Genomic DNA, 17,677 nt, shown 5'->3' on the forward strand with positions numbered 1-17,677 from the left:
TATTAGTACTTGCATTATTATAATAGATACCGCTGAGATAGACAGGTCTGCGATCAACTTCAATCCACCCCGGTGGCCTAGCATGGGATCATTGGGACACGAAAAATATCAGTAAACAGTGCTAATTTATTTAGTCTATACGGATTTCAAACATTCAAAAGTACATACACAACTGAACTGTCCATATAGCTACCGAGCTAAGATTGTTACACATGTGTACATGTATAATATTAATGTAGTTGGTCAGTGAAAAAATAGAACATATAAACAGAATAGGCAGCTAGTGCGTCTAATATGTGCTAGGGTTTATAGTTTGCATTCAATCAAAACAACAACATCTTTAAAGTCAATGTTGCTAGTCTTTAAAGTGTCAGGAAGCTCTTGAATTTTACATGACACAAAATCAAGTCCACTTTGCTTTATTTTTTCCAAATTCAACATTTTAAGCTTTGTAATTCGTACAAAACAGTAATTCAGGGATAAATCTTCCAAAATATTTTCTGGATATGGCACAGTGCTAATGGATTGTTTAAGATAAATAACTTTAACCTTACCCAAATTAGGGTTCTTACTAACTGCCTCTTTTAGCTGCAGGATGTTACGTTCAATTAATCGGTGACTTGAGATGGTAAAACATATCCAGTTATCAGCATTTCTTGTGTCTGTTAGCTTAGTAACACAAGAGAAGTCAGTGATTGTGTTGGGTCTGATGTCAATCATTCGTTGGACAGTAGATGAGACTAACGATTTACAGATAAGAACAATGTTGTTGTCAGTCAGTTCATTATCTTGAAAGTTCAATATCTTTAATGATCTATTGTCACCCAAGCTTTCTATTAAACAACACACTGACTCACCCATTTTGCAGAACGACAAGTCAAGTTTGTGAAGTGAATGAATTTTTAATAAATCCTCCTTCAAACGTGGAATATTTTTATTCTGTAGATAAATATGATTTTTTCTTAAGTACAGAGATTTGATATTTGAAGTTGCCAAAGTTTTAAGTAAAATTAGAAAACCAGATTCATTTATGTCATTCTCCTCCAAGTACAAGCACTGAAGAGACTTGTTGTCACAGAGTCCTAGATACAAGTTAGGAATGCAGCTACTTTCCAAGTGGTTATCATTCAACTTTAACTCTTTCAGACACTCGGTCTTCTCTAGAAAACTACCAATAATACTAGCATCCTCAATGCCAAGATTGTTAGATGAAATTGAAAGAAATTCTGTAGTGTCAGTAGATTGCAAAACTTCTATTAACTTTCTTGAGCTACCATTGGTGAGTTTGTTGTTATCAAGGTTAATTGATAAAATATTAGGGCATGATTCAACAAGCTTACTCAATGCTTCAATGCCTTCAGTATCAATAAATGCTTGTCTGATCGATAAGCTTCGTATAAAGCTAATTGCATGAACGCACTCAGTGAAATATTTGATTCCTTTACTGCCGACTTGATTTCCTGATAAGTCCAAGCGGCATAAAGCTAATGACTCCTGCTGTAGTCCTTTAATATGTTTAGCAAGCATTCGTAAGTGAGAGCTTTCCATTCCACATGATCGCAATTCAACCGACCATTCCCTGTCAGTAGAATTGCCTATGACAAAACTTAAAGCTAAACAGTCATAAGCACTTACAGAGAAGAACTGAGGTGTTGCACTGTCAACTCTATCAGCTATTAAATTGCATACTTCAGCATTTTGAGACTCATAAGCACAATGGCAAACTAACTTGGCTTTATCTAAAGGATCATTCATATCAAAACTACACAATACTTGTGCTATGGGAAAGTTGTCAAGTTTGCTTACACCAGCATAAAACTTCCAAACGTTATTCAAGTGCTCACTATTTGCATGTTCTGTGACTAATTTGAGCTGTTCATTCTGGCCCATGATATCAGAGATATGATAAGCAGCAAGGTACTCCTGAAAAGTTAGATGGTTAAAATGAAATGATTTAGTGGATCCATAAACATGGAAAGATGAAACTGCCTGGAAAAGACCAAAACCATCAAATGTTTCAGAAAACTCTGTGCCAACAATATCTTGTATTTCGTGCTGAGAAAACACTAGCTTGTGATTAACAATACCTTCATACGCTAGTTTACAAACTGCATAAAAAGTTGGCCTGGCCATCTTTGGGATATCGTCATAGCTTATGAAAGCATCAACATCAAAATACCGTTGCAAGAAGGATTTTATGAGCTGAGAATAAATTTCAGTGATAGTAGATGGGAGCTCCCCTTTTTGTGTAGCGAACAATTCACAAACTATTCTGCAATTTAGCGGAATATAACACATGCTTTCTATATGGGGACGATCTTGCAGCTGACCTATCAAATCACTTGACTTGGCTTCATCTTGAAGGTATTGTCGCACATAATCTCGAATATCAGAAGATGTCAGACCCAATACCTCTACAAATCTTGAAACTCTATTCTGTAATCTACCATGAAAATCTTTAGTGGCCACATGACGAGATGTGACAAGGATGGTGGCTTGTGTTAAGGATATACGTTCAACAAGTTTGATGAATATTGATGCACCAGTTCTTTTTACTTTAACAAATTCACGTAAATGGAGAGGCAGTTCATCCCAGCCTTCCAAAATCAACAACACGTTTTCACCATTAGTTTTTGCAATTTGACTAACAACATCACTTTTCAATTCTGGGCCCTCATGATAGAAAATGTCATCTAATGTGGGCACATCTTTTGTAGAAAAGTCTCTTAACTGAACCATTACTACAAGTTTGTACTTTTTAAACATTTCATTTGTGCCTTCTGCCCATTCACGACAGAGCTTCTGTGCTAATGTAGTTTTCCCAACACCTGGCCTACCTTCCATCACTACAAAATCTATTTCTTTATCCACTTCAGACTTGAAAATTTCACGATAGTGAATACTTTGCTTCATGCGTAATATATCATCAATAGAACCCCTTATAGAATAGTCAGTAAAGGTATCTTTTCCAAAACGGCACTCATCTTCAGTTACTAGAGCTAAATTTACAAAATGGTTTGGTAAAAAGTATGGGCGCTTTTCTGCAGCAGGAAATATTTTTTGATAAAGAATTACCAAATACTTACGATATTCTTCTACAGAGTGAAGTTTACTAGTGACAGCCACATGATACGTGGATATACCAGTGTAGTGGGCATAATCTTTTTCTAAAAAAGGTTTTTTAGGTGGAGGAATTTGTACAGGAGACACTGGCTGGGTATGTTGTTCCACTGGTTCATGTGTACTAGTAGCTGGCATTTGAAATGGGGATATTCCAGTACACTCTGTTACTAGCTGTTGAATACTGTGAGGGTCATTATTTAAAGCAGCTTCCCGTAAAACCTCTGCAATATGTGTATGACCACTGTGCTCTTTTGCTTTCAATAAACAATTGTAGAATTTGTGGGCACTGCTGGGATGTTTAGTTTGCAATTGTTGAATAAGGTATATGGCTTTGTATCCTGGGCTCTGGTTTGGACTGGCAAACTGGTGCATTTCATGTGCAGTTAACAGAAAATCTTGCTGGATGTATGGAGCAAGAGAAACTGGGTCCATGTGCTGGCAGATAACTGGCGAGCATCGCTGTATAATATCAAGAGTTATTGTTGGCTGGTTGTCACCATTTCCATCACTTTCCTGTTCTGTTTGTGAAATGTCCATTGTTCACACTCTAAACTGAAACAACATTTCACACATAATATACATCACACATATTATCTTCTACCATACATATTTACAATGTGCACAAGTGATGTACAACAGGAAATTTTAACAGAAGATAAAATGTGATGAATCCACACATCATAAAGCTTTGACGAATCAAATGTTGATAAAAATCAGAAATCTAACCACCCTTTTTGATGAGGACAAAACATACAGGTTGCCACCGCCCAGTTTCCTGCTGTACAGTAGCAGACACAAGAACCATATAGAACTACCCTTACCAAAGCATTCAGATACATGTAATATTGTGGATTGTCTCCCCCCCCCCCCCCCCCCTGACTTGTTATGGTTGCTGCAAGTGCCCCCTATCCCTTTTCCTAGACCATTAAATCATTTGATGCGTCATGAGTGATCCCCTGGGCCATGCATTTGTGGCACTGCAGGTGGTCCCCCACTACCACAGCTGGTCTCCTGTATTTTGTCTGCTTCATTAGACAGCTAAGTCTTCTTTTTTTGTAGTATGATCCACCATTACAGAGGTTTTGAAGTTGCTTGATACATGGCTATGTCGCACATCTACAGTAACTAGCCAATGAAATTTAAGCAGCATATTTAAATTTCACGAAGAGTAAATTTCATTCACTATATCTGTTGCACGTACGTAATACAATTGTGCAAGCAACCTCAAAACCACTGTAGTAAACTTCCATAACACTACATCAAACAAAAGAATGGTGTCAGATGTATGAGACTATACATAATTGCATGACAAACTGCACCCCATACACTAATTTTAATAAGCTAATCATTAGTGTAGTTTTGCCTATGTTTTGCCCTTACATAGCCCCACACATGGAGAACCATACATAAAGCTAGCCTACAACAAACCGACTGCTGGAGGTATAAGGAAATGATAATTTCCATTTAATGCTTACATGATAGGAAATTACACATAAACTCGAAGCCATAAGGACATGGCAACAGAGCAATTCTACATGAAGCCATTCACTCAAAGGCAAATAGCCATTCCACATGAAATCCCTTCCTTTGCATTGCAAGGGAAAAGAAATAGGACACAAAGGAGGACAAAGGTATGTCCACAATGCATGTACGTATTATATGTACTGTGGTATGCCAAAAGGCATGTGGAATCCAGACAACCGCATCCATCAGTATCCAAAGCTGAGGGTCATGTAAGAGGCAGTCTTCAACAAGACTGGCAGCTTTACTGTTAAGCTACTCAGTAATAAGATACTAAATGCTAACACAGCAATACATGCAGGACAGTGGAAGTTGTAAGGAGGCAACTTACAGCCATTGGGTTAAAGCAATATCTTACAGTGAAAAATTAAGCTAGTTGTTACTAAGTTAAACTTGTCTATGAAGGCATCAGGAAGTTAGTTAGCTCAAACAAATAATATTTTTGCAGTAGCTTATAGACCTTGTTCACTGAATTAATTTCGTAGCACTTATAACCCGTTGTGAAGGAGTTTTCCGCCAATGTTCACCATTTGCAGTACTTAAACCATGGTAACATCACAATTCTCTGCCAAATTCGCCATTTGCAGTACCATAACTAGGGTAACATGATAGCAACCATCATGCTCGCCCAGTTTTAGAACTCAAAATGGTGTCCAAAACACTATCGTCATGGTGAATGGGACCCTTGTATGGCTTCGCGTGACATCAGAGGGAGCTTACTGTTCTAAATGAATAAGGAGCATTTTAGGTTGCTTTAGGGTCGAAACCAATAGAGCTATCCACTGATGGTGTTAGTTTGATTTTCCTGATACCTGGGTTAGAGCTCATTCTTGCCTACTGATGGTGTTGTTTGCAGCTCACACATGATAATAGTATAGCTATAGTGCTGCCACAATATAGAAAAACTCTATATCATATATCACCAAGGTCTATGTCACGATACGAACACATACCATGATATAGAGCTAACTATAACATTTACAAGACAAACATATACATGTACTCCTCACAGTAAGTTACGTTACTCATGGAAACCGGTATACATTTGAAAGTGAAGTGGCCATTATGCTCCGCTTTCAGCTAGGTTCAGACCGTTTCACACAAGGAGCAATAGGAGAAGCGCCTCTGCAATCAATCCAGTCACCACAGAAAATACGGACAACTCCCACGTTTACAAATGAAGGGAAGCCATTGCATACCGTGAATCGACACCTTTGCAAAAGGAAATGGGACACATAGGAAGACAAAGGTAAGTCCATGATGTGTACATTGTACGTACTGAGGTATGCCAAAATGTCAAACAATGAGTAAAAAAGTTAAACCTGTAGCCTTGGCCAGTATCATGTCAAGTTATGTTTGTCTGAAGGCATCAGGCAGGTAGACAGTTAGTCAGTCAGTAGGAAATTCCGTTGAATAAAATTTTGTATCAATCTATTGGAAGCATTTAGAGCCATACTGAAGGCACCTTTGGGCTTGGTTATACCTAACCAATAATGCCAAGGTGCCAGGATGGTATTGTGAAGCTGGAGTTTGAGTGATTTATTTTTGGCCAGAAAAGCCCAAACCTTCTAATATACAGTAGCACTGTACTGTATGACACTACCATCATATTGTACTTTTACAAAATTGTGGATTTGTACGTGTTGGCATAAAAAAGATGCTAATCATTTTCATGCACACATGTACATACCACACCTGGATGCACAAATGGTCCGGCATGGCAGACATCTATGCCATTAGAAATGGTCAGGCTAGACCACTTGCATAACTAGTCCTCCCGCACCATCCATGCCATTGGGCCAGGCTGAACATACGTAAATGGCCCACCTACAGTCCGTCACAATACCATTCTACTTTGACTTATACCTAAGCCCCTGCTAATCATGCTAATCATGCTGGCATGATAATATATGTCTGAAGCATTAAGTACCATAATAGGCAGAATAATAAAAGAAAATATTTTATTAGAGTGGTTAATGTGTTGCTCAGCTCAAAAGAATTCTAAACAGATAACTAGCTAGGAGTAATGCACCTATCAATGTAATCTCTGACTACAACTGATACGGGCTGAGGTAGGGGAAGGTGGGGATTTGCATCACTGAAAATTACAATTCCCCACCTACTGGGGAAGTACTGGCGATGGAAACCCCGACCAAGTCTCAACCTGCAAACCCCAGGAATACTGGGGCTAGGAGGGGATTTGTATGGTCGTGTGGCATTGGTCTAGTGATGAGTTAGTTCAAGTGGATTCTATATGAACGTAGTAGCTAGCACCAGAGACACTCCTTCCTAAACTAAAAGCACACACTTTTCCTATCCGAGTGAATTTCTTTAGGCCACACCTAGTCAAACGTTAGTTTCTGGTCACCCGCCCACATGGTAAACCTGGAACCCAATTTATGAGGACTATTATTAATGTTACAGGCGCTTAAGTGCACGTGACCCAGTAGAAACCAAGGACACTAATTTTTTAACACTGCAGAAGATCGAGATACTCTAATAGAACAGTCAGGGATTCTAGCTAATAGGGTGCTCACACTATACCCTTAACTCTACCGCACTAGCCACTAAAATGTTTCTGACTAGTTTTGTACTTGATTATATAGGTATTTCTGTTACCAGTAACCAAAGTAGCTTAGCATTAACCACTAGCCTAACAGGTCACAGCCTGCTTTAACTTTCCTAACTGAATTCAAATGTGGTCCTCGATCTATAATGATTAGTCTAGTAACTCTTCTAGTGGAACTTCCTTATCACTGAACACTGACTGGAAAGCTGGTAATGTATATAATTTTGTTGAAATCAAACTTCAAAATTACTATGACTAAACAAATAACTGTATGGTCCTACATTGACAAGTCCTTAGTTATAACATCAACTCGGACGTGATCACTAAAAAACACTAGCCTGGAGCAATCAATGACTCAAAACTTTGACAGATATATAATTACTTTTCTTAAGGTTTACTGAATTGCTAGAAACACATAGTGGGCTAAGACTTCAGATATGAATGAAGAATTTCTGATGTGCATATATTTCATTGTGGATCATTTGAACCAACTTACTTTGCTGACATAGCTAATGAGACGTTTCACTTGGATAGCAAAAGTAACTGTACATGAGGAGACTGCTTAGCTATACATTGCTGTATTCAGTTGTTTTTAAGCAGTGTAGCTAGCCATCAACAATTTTCTTAGTGCATTTATGCAGAAGCATAATTACTTATGCTGTAAGAATAATGGTTAATAAACTAAAATCAGCATGAATGAGTAAATAATAATACCAAACAGTGTGTCATCGCAGTATACATTACTGGTGTACATGTACCTGATCATCCGCCCGCCCACACTCTTTTTTGGGCTAGGTAGTAACCAGAAACTAAGGTATGACTTGGAATGGCCTTAGTGAAGACAAGTCCCACTATGTCGGGGAAATTTAGCAATCAATTTCCCCACCCTCAGCCCATATCAGTGGTAGTTGGGCATTACATTGATCGGCGCATAATGGCACTTGGCTTAGTCCTCCTTTCCTTACTCATCTTATTTCTGAACTTACTGCAGAGTTCGAGCAAGTCACTAGCAGCACGAATTAAACGAAATATAACCATGAGAGAGCCCGGCTGTCACATCATGAATGGGGGACCAAGGGAACAGCTCGAATCGTAACAGCTGCAGGCTCGTGGACGGGCTCGCTTGTAGCACAAAGTACGTCAGGTAGTTTGTATTGTTTAATAAGTCCTGGTCGGCCCCGTATTATCGATGTCACTGGGCTGGCAGATTTATGCACCAGGACCAAATATTTCTTTAGTGCCAATGGTAGAACATACATACAATAACACCCGATAGCACCTTACCAAAACGTCTTTAACTTCTGGTTAGCAGTGCGATCCGAGATATGATCCGCCCCAGTTACTATTGATCACGTGAGGAAGTAGATATTCTAAATAATGATCTCTAAAGAATTTTCGTTCAAACACGTGAAGCTAACAACAGCGCTACGAATAAGAGAAATCGAGTCGAGCAGTTATAAACGGGACAGAATAACCTCTGCGATACTAGCTAACCTGATTACTAAGGTGAATGAACGATACCCAAAACTTTGGGCCAGTCCCAAATTTGGGCGGGCGGCTAGTAGTAGTATGTTAATGTACTGTAACTGTGTAGAGTTGTTATACTTATTGTCATGACTCATTTCTCACGGGGTCACGGGCAATGCAGGGGAATAGGGGATCTGTTCAACTTATAACGCAATTAACAAACTGCTGTCGTCAAAAACTTCAAGACATACTAAATCCCCATTCAGCATATGGGGGTGGGGCTTGACATTGACAAGTGCCTTATTTGTGGTCTTGTGCCTAGACCATTTTTTTCCTTTTTGTTTAGAGTTCTCTCTCAGAAGGGAAAATAGTCTATACTAGGCATGAAAGTAAAAAAAGCTGGAGATTGACATTCAATGATAATGTTTTGTTTTAGTTTATGGCTGCCATGTACTTCTTAATATTAATACACCTATCAATATTGAGCCGCACTACCACCCTCCTGGGATTAGTGGGGGATTTTGGCCTGAAATTCTGCCCCACTAGTGGGACATTTGACCATTTAACGATTTAATGGTAGTGGGTAACTGCATCAGCTTTAAGAACTGTTTTTCAGCAGTGCCCTACTAAAACATGCAACAATAAAACTACACAAGTACAAGTTGAGCAACAGAACAAACAAAAAAAAATTAACAAAACAATTGCTTAAAAGCAGCTTTAAAAGTGATGCATGATCAACATCAACTAATGTAGGGGGTAAATTGTTCCAGATTACTGTTCCACGATATAAAAACTACTTTTCCCAATAGAGCTGTTGATCCGAGGGACAAACAATTGATGCTTGTTGCGTCCAATGTGTCCTGTAAATAGTTCCGCTTAAATAAACCAATCAAACATTCAAAAGTTTGGTGTTTGTTTAACTTGTAAGCTACACAAGAACTAACCTGTTACTTAAAGTGTAGTGTAGCCATGCTATGTGGGGATTTGACCACTAGCTGTGGTGGACTTTTAGGAAAAGTCAAATCCCCACCATTTCCCCCACTGTGCCTGGGAGGGGTATGTGGGGGATAATATTGATAGGTGCATAATATGACTGTTAATTTTTTATGCATTGCTATGGTTGTATAGTTTGAGCTCCCATGAAAGTATACGTACCTAATTATAAGGTCAATCTTTCCAGCATTTTCCCCTTCCCCTAAATCTATGATGGTCCATTTGTGGAGAGGCATACTGTGTGCAAGTTTACAAAAATGTATAAAACAACTTGAGCAATTGCAAGACATTTTGTCACTGACTACTCAAAAGCGATGCTGTAACCTCACACATATTCACGTCATTTCATGGTTGTATTTTCACAAAGGTGTTAGTCATCACTAGCGAAATCCATAAATATTTGTCCTTACACCTATACGGCAGTGGGGCTATCTACACATACTAATGTCACATATAATTTCCACATTATAGTACATAACCAATGAGTTCACATATTGGGACATATTATATATTCTTGGTTTTTTTTTTACCTTTCCATAGACAGACAGCACCTTTGAGTATACATGGATGAAGTTGTCAAATCATGGAGCCTGTTTTGGAATGGACAGGTCAGTGTTTGGAAGAATTGATACTTTGCAATATGTGGCTGGAGACGCATGCGATATTCAATATACTTTTGGGCTACATATTTCAAGTTTGAGATGGTATATAGAATTTTTCATTCAGGTATGTAGGTACAGCCTGTTATGTACTCAGTAGTACATAAGTTTGTACCCAGATTTCATGTACTTTATTGGTTGTCACAACAAAAAACTACTTCAATCTTCCAACATTTTTTGAAGATAATAATGCTGGCGACATGGTTATTGGAAACTATTTCTCTGTTATTACTTCAGAGAATACTTGTTTAATTCGGAGGGAATTTTAGTGTGAAGTTTTTAAGTGGAGGTTACAGTATATTTTTTTATTTTCAGGAGAATCTACTTTGATAATCATCAGAGCTGTTATTACCTGTGGGTAGATGGCTCCATTGTATTGTCGTTGTTTGAGTGGTTCAATACTGTAGAGATGGTATCAATGGAGCTCCACATCTCATGTACACCCTTAGCCCTTCTACTACTGCTGATAAGATAGTGGCAGTCATGTTGTATCATATGCATGTGGTAAGAAATCACCTTTCTGTGTGTTGTGTGTGTGTGTGTGTGTATGTGTGTGTGTAGTGCATGTTTGTGTTGTGTGGTGAGGCAGCATAGCCAAGTGACTGGAGTGTAGGCCTGGAATCAAAAGGTTCCAGGTTCAATTCCTGGTTATGCCACTTTGGTGTTGTTTCCTTGAGCAAGAAACTTTACTTTACTCACATTGCTCCAGTCTACCCAGCTGTTAAAATGGGGACCTGGTGGCTTGGTGCCAACTGGGGAAGCAGCCCACCCAGCTGTAACATCAATGGGTACCTGGTATTAACTGGGGAAGCAAATGCCAACTGTCCATGTCTCATATAGCAGGTGAAGGTCCAGGTAGGACTTCAGGTGCTCACACCCTCACCTGTGGGACATGGTATAGCCTCCTGTGGGGGTTACTAGTCCTTCCCCTGCGCTGAGTAGCATACAGGTGTCCCAGTGCTGGTTCACTGGGTAGGTGTGACCGCGCCAGTGGTAGCCAAAGGCTTTGGTGTGTGTGTAGTGTGTGTGTGTGTGTGTGTCTGTTGTGTGTGATGATATTGTGGTGAATGCATACATGGATATTTGCATCCTTCAGAACAGTGAGACCAGTGTGCAATAATACTACCAAGAGTTCGTAATATTACTATAATATTATGACTTGGTATTACAATATTTTGCAAACTTTGGTGATGGTCCAACCAAATATTGAATTTTCAGTTTTCCACATTATTATGTTTTCTATGGATAAATACCCATGTATGTGTGTTTCTTTATCTCTAAAGCGAAGCAGACACCCTACTCCTGAGGAGAAAGAAAACATTCTTGTAGCGTTAACTAATGATGGCTACCTCAAAGTGATGTCAGCGGACACTGGCCATGTCTTAAGGTCGATATTTCTCTCCACAATAACAAAGTATAGGTATGTACCAGCCAGTGAGCCTTATGTCAGTGCACTGAAGCGTATATGTATATTTGATGCCCCAAACTTGTATTACAATTGTAGTTAAAATAACATAATTTGTGCAATAAACAGTGTCAGATTACTTGAAGTGTTCTGTAAGAATTTTGTACTAGGGTATTTCTAGGTATGTACTGACTCTTGACAAACAAAATTCTGCTAGTCGTAGCTCCTGTTGATATTTTGACAAGCCACAAGTTCGTTGCTCTAATGAAGGGGATTGTGTACTGCTTCTTAACAGCTGATATATGTTTTAACAACAAACATGATATTTTCTTGAGGGGATTGCTTTGTTTAGCGCAGAATTTGTGCATACATTCCTTGCAGGTTTAGATGAGAGTATTTTGGTATATATTTTCAAACATTCTTTCTTGTCTATAGTCACTTGTTAGTGTTTTTTCTGGTTACTCTATGTCTCCCTTCTGGTCAGGTATTTATCATGGGCGGATTACCTTCACTCTATACAAGTGAAATCAGTTCATTTGCAGCCTCAGCAAAATCCTTGTGTTCTGACCCACTCCCAACCTATACTAGCCATCATCATATTCAAGACTCACCCAATAAGACTCGCTGCAAGTTTAGTGATAGATAAACAGGTTTGTTGTAACAATATTGTACAAGCTTACTTTCTACTGTATTAATTTCATTATCTATAGTAGAAAGTTTTTATGTTTTGTTGTAAAGACTGCTCTATTAGAGTTATTTGTTAGTGCACAATGTTTGTGTTGCTGGTACATACAAACTGTGTTTCCTTGTAAATCAATTGCCATTGCTGATTATAAGGAATAAATACTATAAAGCTCTGGGATGTTCTTAAAGTGTTACCTTTTACCAAGAGTTCAAAAATGTTTTTAAAAACTTGGGCGCTTATAAGATCTTGGTGGTACTCATTAATGCAGACATTTCTTCATGTTTGGCTTAGACTCTCACTGTATGTACCTTGCTGTAGCAACACACCATGTCAAACATCTCCACACTTGCTAGCATTATAAGCTCACAATGTGAACTGCCACTGAACTGTTACAAAGTAAACACATGTTACAGTTACAGTTAGTTGTAGTTAGGTTTCAGTTACAGGTTTCTGACTCCTGCTTCACAGGCTTACTGTTAGCCTCCTTGCAGTCCATAGAGGGATAGTTGTCTAATAAACATGTGGGTTAATACAATTCTTGAAGCTTACATTAGAGGTAGATATTGTATGGTTTATTGTTAGAGTTTGTTTCAAGCCTATAGTCCATGAGTGTGGCCCATGGGTCCAGTTTGTAATTCCAACACATACGTTGAGCCTTTTGGACAGGTGTTTAATCACTATAATTGTTGTTGTAGATATTTGGTAAAGATGTAATTGATGGAAGCATCGAAGGTGGTATATTAATGATCATCCACTCCTCAAAAAAGTACTGCTTCTACAACTTTGAAGAAATCAAAAAGAATGTGAGTTGTACATAATATTTGTAGAGCATTTTGATGGGTATGACGTCCGTAGTATTCAGTGTTGTCCAGTGACATAGGAGACCAAGTAGAAGTCAACGGTAACTGGGGCACCATTGGACAAGCAGGATTTGGTATACCTATTACTATAAAATTAACAGGTACATACATTGAATAATTATGAAGCAAGTTATAGTTGTAGGATCCCGGTCCCATAAAGGTTTGTTATGTGTTATTTTGGTTAATGTATTGGAATACTGTAGGAGAGTTTATTTATCTTTGTATGTAGTATCAAGAATACACAATAGTATACTGTGCTATATTTACATCTAGAATTGCCTCCAGTAATCTTCCAATCCAGAAGCAGTGTTAATGTTGGAATCAATTTTGGAGGTGTCCCTTTCGTTTACATCCACAACCCCAGACCACAGCAGCCACACCAATTCCATGTCAAGGACTTGTCCACTAGCCGCCTGGTATGTTTCCATGGCTACATGCCCTACAGCTGTGATGATGTTATGATGCTATTTTTAGATTGGTGAAATTTCCAGTGATTATGTGTCACTTCAAGATGACACGGTTGGTTTTCATGACGATGACTACCAGAAGATATTGTACATTTCAGGACCCTCTCTCAGGTATTAATAGAACACAGCGGAACCTGCCTCAACTACTAGCCTTATCAACTACCAACTGTATAGAAAAGGCACCCCTCCACATTGACCATGAACTTTAATTTGCCCAAGTAAAAAAATTCTATGGTAATCAAGCTGTCTAATATAGCTGTCCACTTGTCTTTTAAGGTTTATAAAAAAGCCAGGTAAAAGCTGGGTAACTTGTCTCTACAGGTTTCACTGTGTATAGTATATACAAATCTTTTCTTTATTTTATTGATTTACTACTGCTGAGCATAAAACTTTCTCCTTATATGAGCTGGGTTTTTTTGGACTAGGTAGAGTACGCATACCTCTTTCTAGTCAATGGAAGTCCAAGATATATGATAACAAGATTTTTTCACAGATGTATTTCATTTATGCCATTTGGTCTAGTGAATGATTGCAGGTATGTTATATAGTGTATTCATTGAAAGGCAGTTGTTGATCACGGAGCAGGTTATTGACTGACAAGCTACCAACTGTTTGTTGTAATAAGGCTTGGCTGGTCACTATATGGGTTAGACAGGTGACCACTTAAATTTAGGTGATCGTTAACACAGGTTCCAACGTACTTTGCATTACTGTTTGATGTACTATTGACTGTTCTATTAGAGTCTTTCAAATACTATTCATATTGTACTTTGTAGCTGTTATCAGTTAGTTAGGGACAGCTTGTTAGGGACTGTGGAGATGATCAAAGTTTGGGAAAGAAATTTTGCCCACTCCATATCTTCACAGCAAGTGAGTAGTATTATATGTTCTAGTGTGCGTGTGTGTGCATGTGTAGTGTGTGTACGTGTGCGTGTGTGTGCATGTGTAGTGTGTGTGCATGCATGAGTATGCGCGTGGTGTGTGTGTGTGTGCGTGTGTGTGTGTGTGAGTTGATTGTCTTCGTTTACTTGTACAATCATTTTGATGATTACCTTTATAAGAAATGAATGTTCAGCTTTTTTGATTTATGAACTCTCAGCTTAGAAAGCCATGAAAGGCAAGAAATAATGTAGAACAAATAAAAGTGCCGCAGTGTATGTTTCATATGATAGGTGATAATATCATGTTGTGAGTGAGCTAATATATAGAATACTACTGATAACCTGGTACACCACCATAAGTGATATTGCTTGATTTGTTGAACACTTAGTTTCTTGTCAACCTGTCACCTTTTGGGTGACGCTTTGTGGTGCCTGAGAGCAGGAAGGGGTCTGCTTCTGTTCTATATTCATTTTTTCTGATGCTTTATTTTCTCACTATTGTCAAGTGTGTCTTCTAAGCATTCAATACAATGATATGACATGTAATAGTTATACCATGGCTGTGCGGCCCTCGGGCTTTGGGTGTATATATCAGCAAAATCCCAAGCAGCCATGGTATAAGTGATATATATCACTTGGGGCGCACTCACCTAATAGGTGAAAGAACTAACGAGAACTCATCTCATTTGTTTTATACAGTAGCATCTGAGATTGATCGTAGTTTTAATAGCGTGGGCTAATAGCCATCAAAATGTTGTCCGTACGTTAAAACGTCATTAATACGTTACTATGCTTCAACATGCAATGTTAGAAAACATGCGATTGTGGGATGGAGTTGATATTGTTATCATTTTTATACTAAGTTAAGCCAACTAACTTCGCTATTGGGACAGTAAGTAAGTTACTATATAAGTTAAGTACTTAGGACTGTAAGTTACTAACCTATTTCAACGTAGCAATAGTAGCTTTGCTGTTCCATGGTCTGTTCAAAGGCTGATACGTGGTGGGTAGAAATACGCATCCAAAATCACCTGAACGATAATTTTGTGCCTTCATTATCCTTTAGTAACAACCAACTACTCTATCTTAGCAAATGTACTAAGCTTAGCAACCTCTACAAAAACAAGTCCCACAATACAAAGCTCTATGTCGCTCAATATAATGAGTCAAAGCGCATCAATTCTTTGAACTGGCTGGGTATCAAAGTCATTGGCAAACTGCTTTCCCATGATATTTCCCAGGCAATATGCGAGTTAAACACCGAGCGGTGCCTTTGAACACCCACGCTAAAGTGGTATGTGTAAGTGAAAACCTGCTTATCAAAAAGGTATTCACTTTAGTTACTTCAGTAGCTATCACAGTATGATGTGCAGTGCATACATTATGTTCTTGTATACTTGTCTCCCAGATTACATACTCATCGTCTGGACGAAGAATCAAGAAAGCCTCATATGCCAACTTTGATGTGGAGGTGTGGCATCTATTATTAAATATTTATAGCTAAATAGTTCATACACTTCATTTGAAATGTTTTTCTTATATCTAAATGGGGTTATGGTCTAGCAACTCTATATTTTGTTTAGAGGAGGGAGCATAATTTCACGAACTTAAAAAAGAAGTCTAATAATTTTATTATGACATTAGGCGCGGTTAAAAAGAACAATTATATTTCTAATAGTTCCCATGCGTCTTTACAGGCTTTATGTCCACTTTCCTAACTAAAAATAGTGAGATGATTGTCTTGCATATTTGCATATAAGGTACTGCTCTATTGGGCATAAATTAATAGTAATTAACCTCCTCTTGGAGTTTAGGATTAATTGTATCTCTATTATCAACACAATAGGTGATAGTGCAGGACACAGATTATGAGAATGAGCTAGAACTGTTGTATGCGGTGGTGACACAACCTGGATACAACGAGTCAGTAGAGACACAGCTACACTTCATCGATGACAAAACAGGATCATCAACTAAAATAATACCCTTACCCGAGTGGAATGAAGTGAGTATTGTAGTTGGTGAACCCCATAAGACCCATCACAATATAGAATTGTGACTGCATAGTCAAATTACTGTATGTACACTTTTATACTGTATGGGCCAAGTGACTTGGTTATAAATAAAGGTGTATTATTTTTCCAGATCAGAGTTTGTGTACTAAGGATTAGTTTAGTTTAAAATGGCATACATTCTTGACTATGAGTAGTCAGGTATAAAAGTACAGCCCTATTCACACACTTTCAAGGGACGTAGATTTTCTCAGTAGATCACACTGTATATGAAAAGTTTCATCTTCTCTATCAGAGTTCATTGTACTATTGAGCATCCTACATATGTGGGACATACAGTAAGTGTGCCTTGAAAACAAACCATGTACATAAGTCTTCAATGCTGTGAGCTCACAAAAATGTCGTAAGTATGTAATATTTGATAACATTGTTTGGAAACTGTCTGCCAGCTTTGGAAAAATCACTAATCGACTATTCTGTTGATATGTAGTCACAATTCCCTACTAGAAGTGTGATACATACATAGACAATTATGGGGGCACTGTAGCTCTATGACTTGTACACTATTCACACACACTTACAGAATGCTGCCAACACTGTATACTATGAATTGGATGTGATTGTACATGAAGTCAAGACGGATAATGTTAGTAACTGTTACTTGTACAGATTGAGTAGACCATCAGTAGACGAAACATAGTCTGTATTTTTTGTCATATTTTTTTTCACTGTTTTTAAATTCTCACATGAAATTTTATGCATTTGTGTTTCTATGAAATTCAATCAGTAATCACCTACATACACACTTGTGTGTTCAAATACTTTGTGTTGTTTTTATACTTTTGAATTCTTGTATAGAAGATGTCTATGTTGAATAAGGTAGTGTATAGTCAAGAACAAAAAAACAAGGTATGTTTTCTGGGGCGGATCCAGAGTTTGGAAATGGGGAGGGGGGGTACACTTTGCTGAAAAGTTGAAGAGCAAAAAAAAAAAGTCACAGCAATAATGGCTGCCCTTTACCAAATGTATTTACTA

General features: G+C 38.2%; 2 protein-coding genes across 3 annotated transcripts; one reads left to right on the forward strand and one right to left on the reverse strand.

Moving 5' to 3' along the window:
* Positions 1-217: 217 nt before the first annotated feature.
* Positions 218-8,579, reverse strand: LOC136269317 (NACHT, LRR and PYD domains-containing protein 3-like). Its single transcript, XM_066064863.1, has 2 exons — positions 8,498-8,579; positions 218-3,675 (listed from the first exon to the last, which is right to left on the reverse strand). The coding sequence occupies exon 2, from the start codon at positions 3,658-3,660 to the stop codon at positions 307-309; it is 3,354 nt and encodes a 1,117-aa protein (XP_065920935.1). The 5' UTR covers positions 3,661-3,675; positions 8,498-8,579; the 3' UTR covers positions 218-306.
* LOC136269331 (DDB1- and CUL4-associated factor 17-like) lies at positions 8,570-17,420 on the forward strand. 2 transcript variants are annotated; one of them, XM_066064883.1, is made up of 14 exons: positions 8,570-8,719; positions 10,214-10,281; positions 10,648-10,686; positions 10,740-10,836; positions 11,616-11,752; positions 12,222-12,387; positions 13,118-13,225; positions 13,278-13,383; positions 13,556-13,698; positions 13,757-13,860; positions 14,526-14,619; positions 16,039-16,101; positions 16,477-16,635; positions 17,226-17,420. In XM_066064883.1, exons 1-14 carry the CDS (start codon positions 8,591-8,593, stop codon positions 17,340-17,342), a joined length of 1,530 nt encoding a protein of 509 aa, XP_065920955.1. In that variant the 5' UTR covers positions 8,570-8,590; the 3' UTR covers positions 17,343-17,420. The 2 variants fall into 2 exon arrangements, with proteins under 2 accessions (XP_065920955.1, XP_065920956.1); XM_066064884.1 differs by having other exon boundaries at positions 8,578-8,719; positions 10,218-10,281.
* Positions 17,421-17,677: the final 257 nt, after the last annotated feature.

The sequence above is a fragment of the Dysidea avara genome, chromosome 10, assembly GCF_963678975.1.
Source record: "Dysidea avara chromosome 10, odDysAvar1.4, whole genome shotgun sequence".
Lineage (NCBI taxonomy): Eukaryota > Metazoa > Porifera > Demospongiae > Dictyoceratida > Dysideidae > Dysidea > Dysidea avara.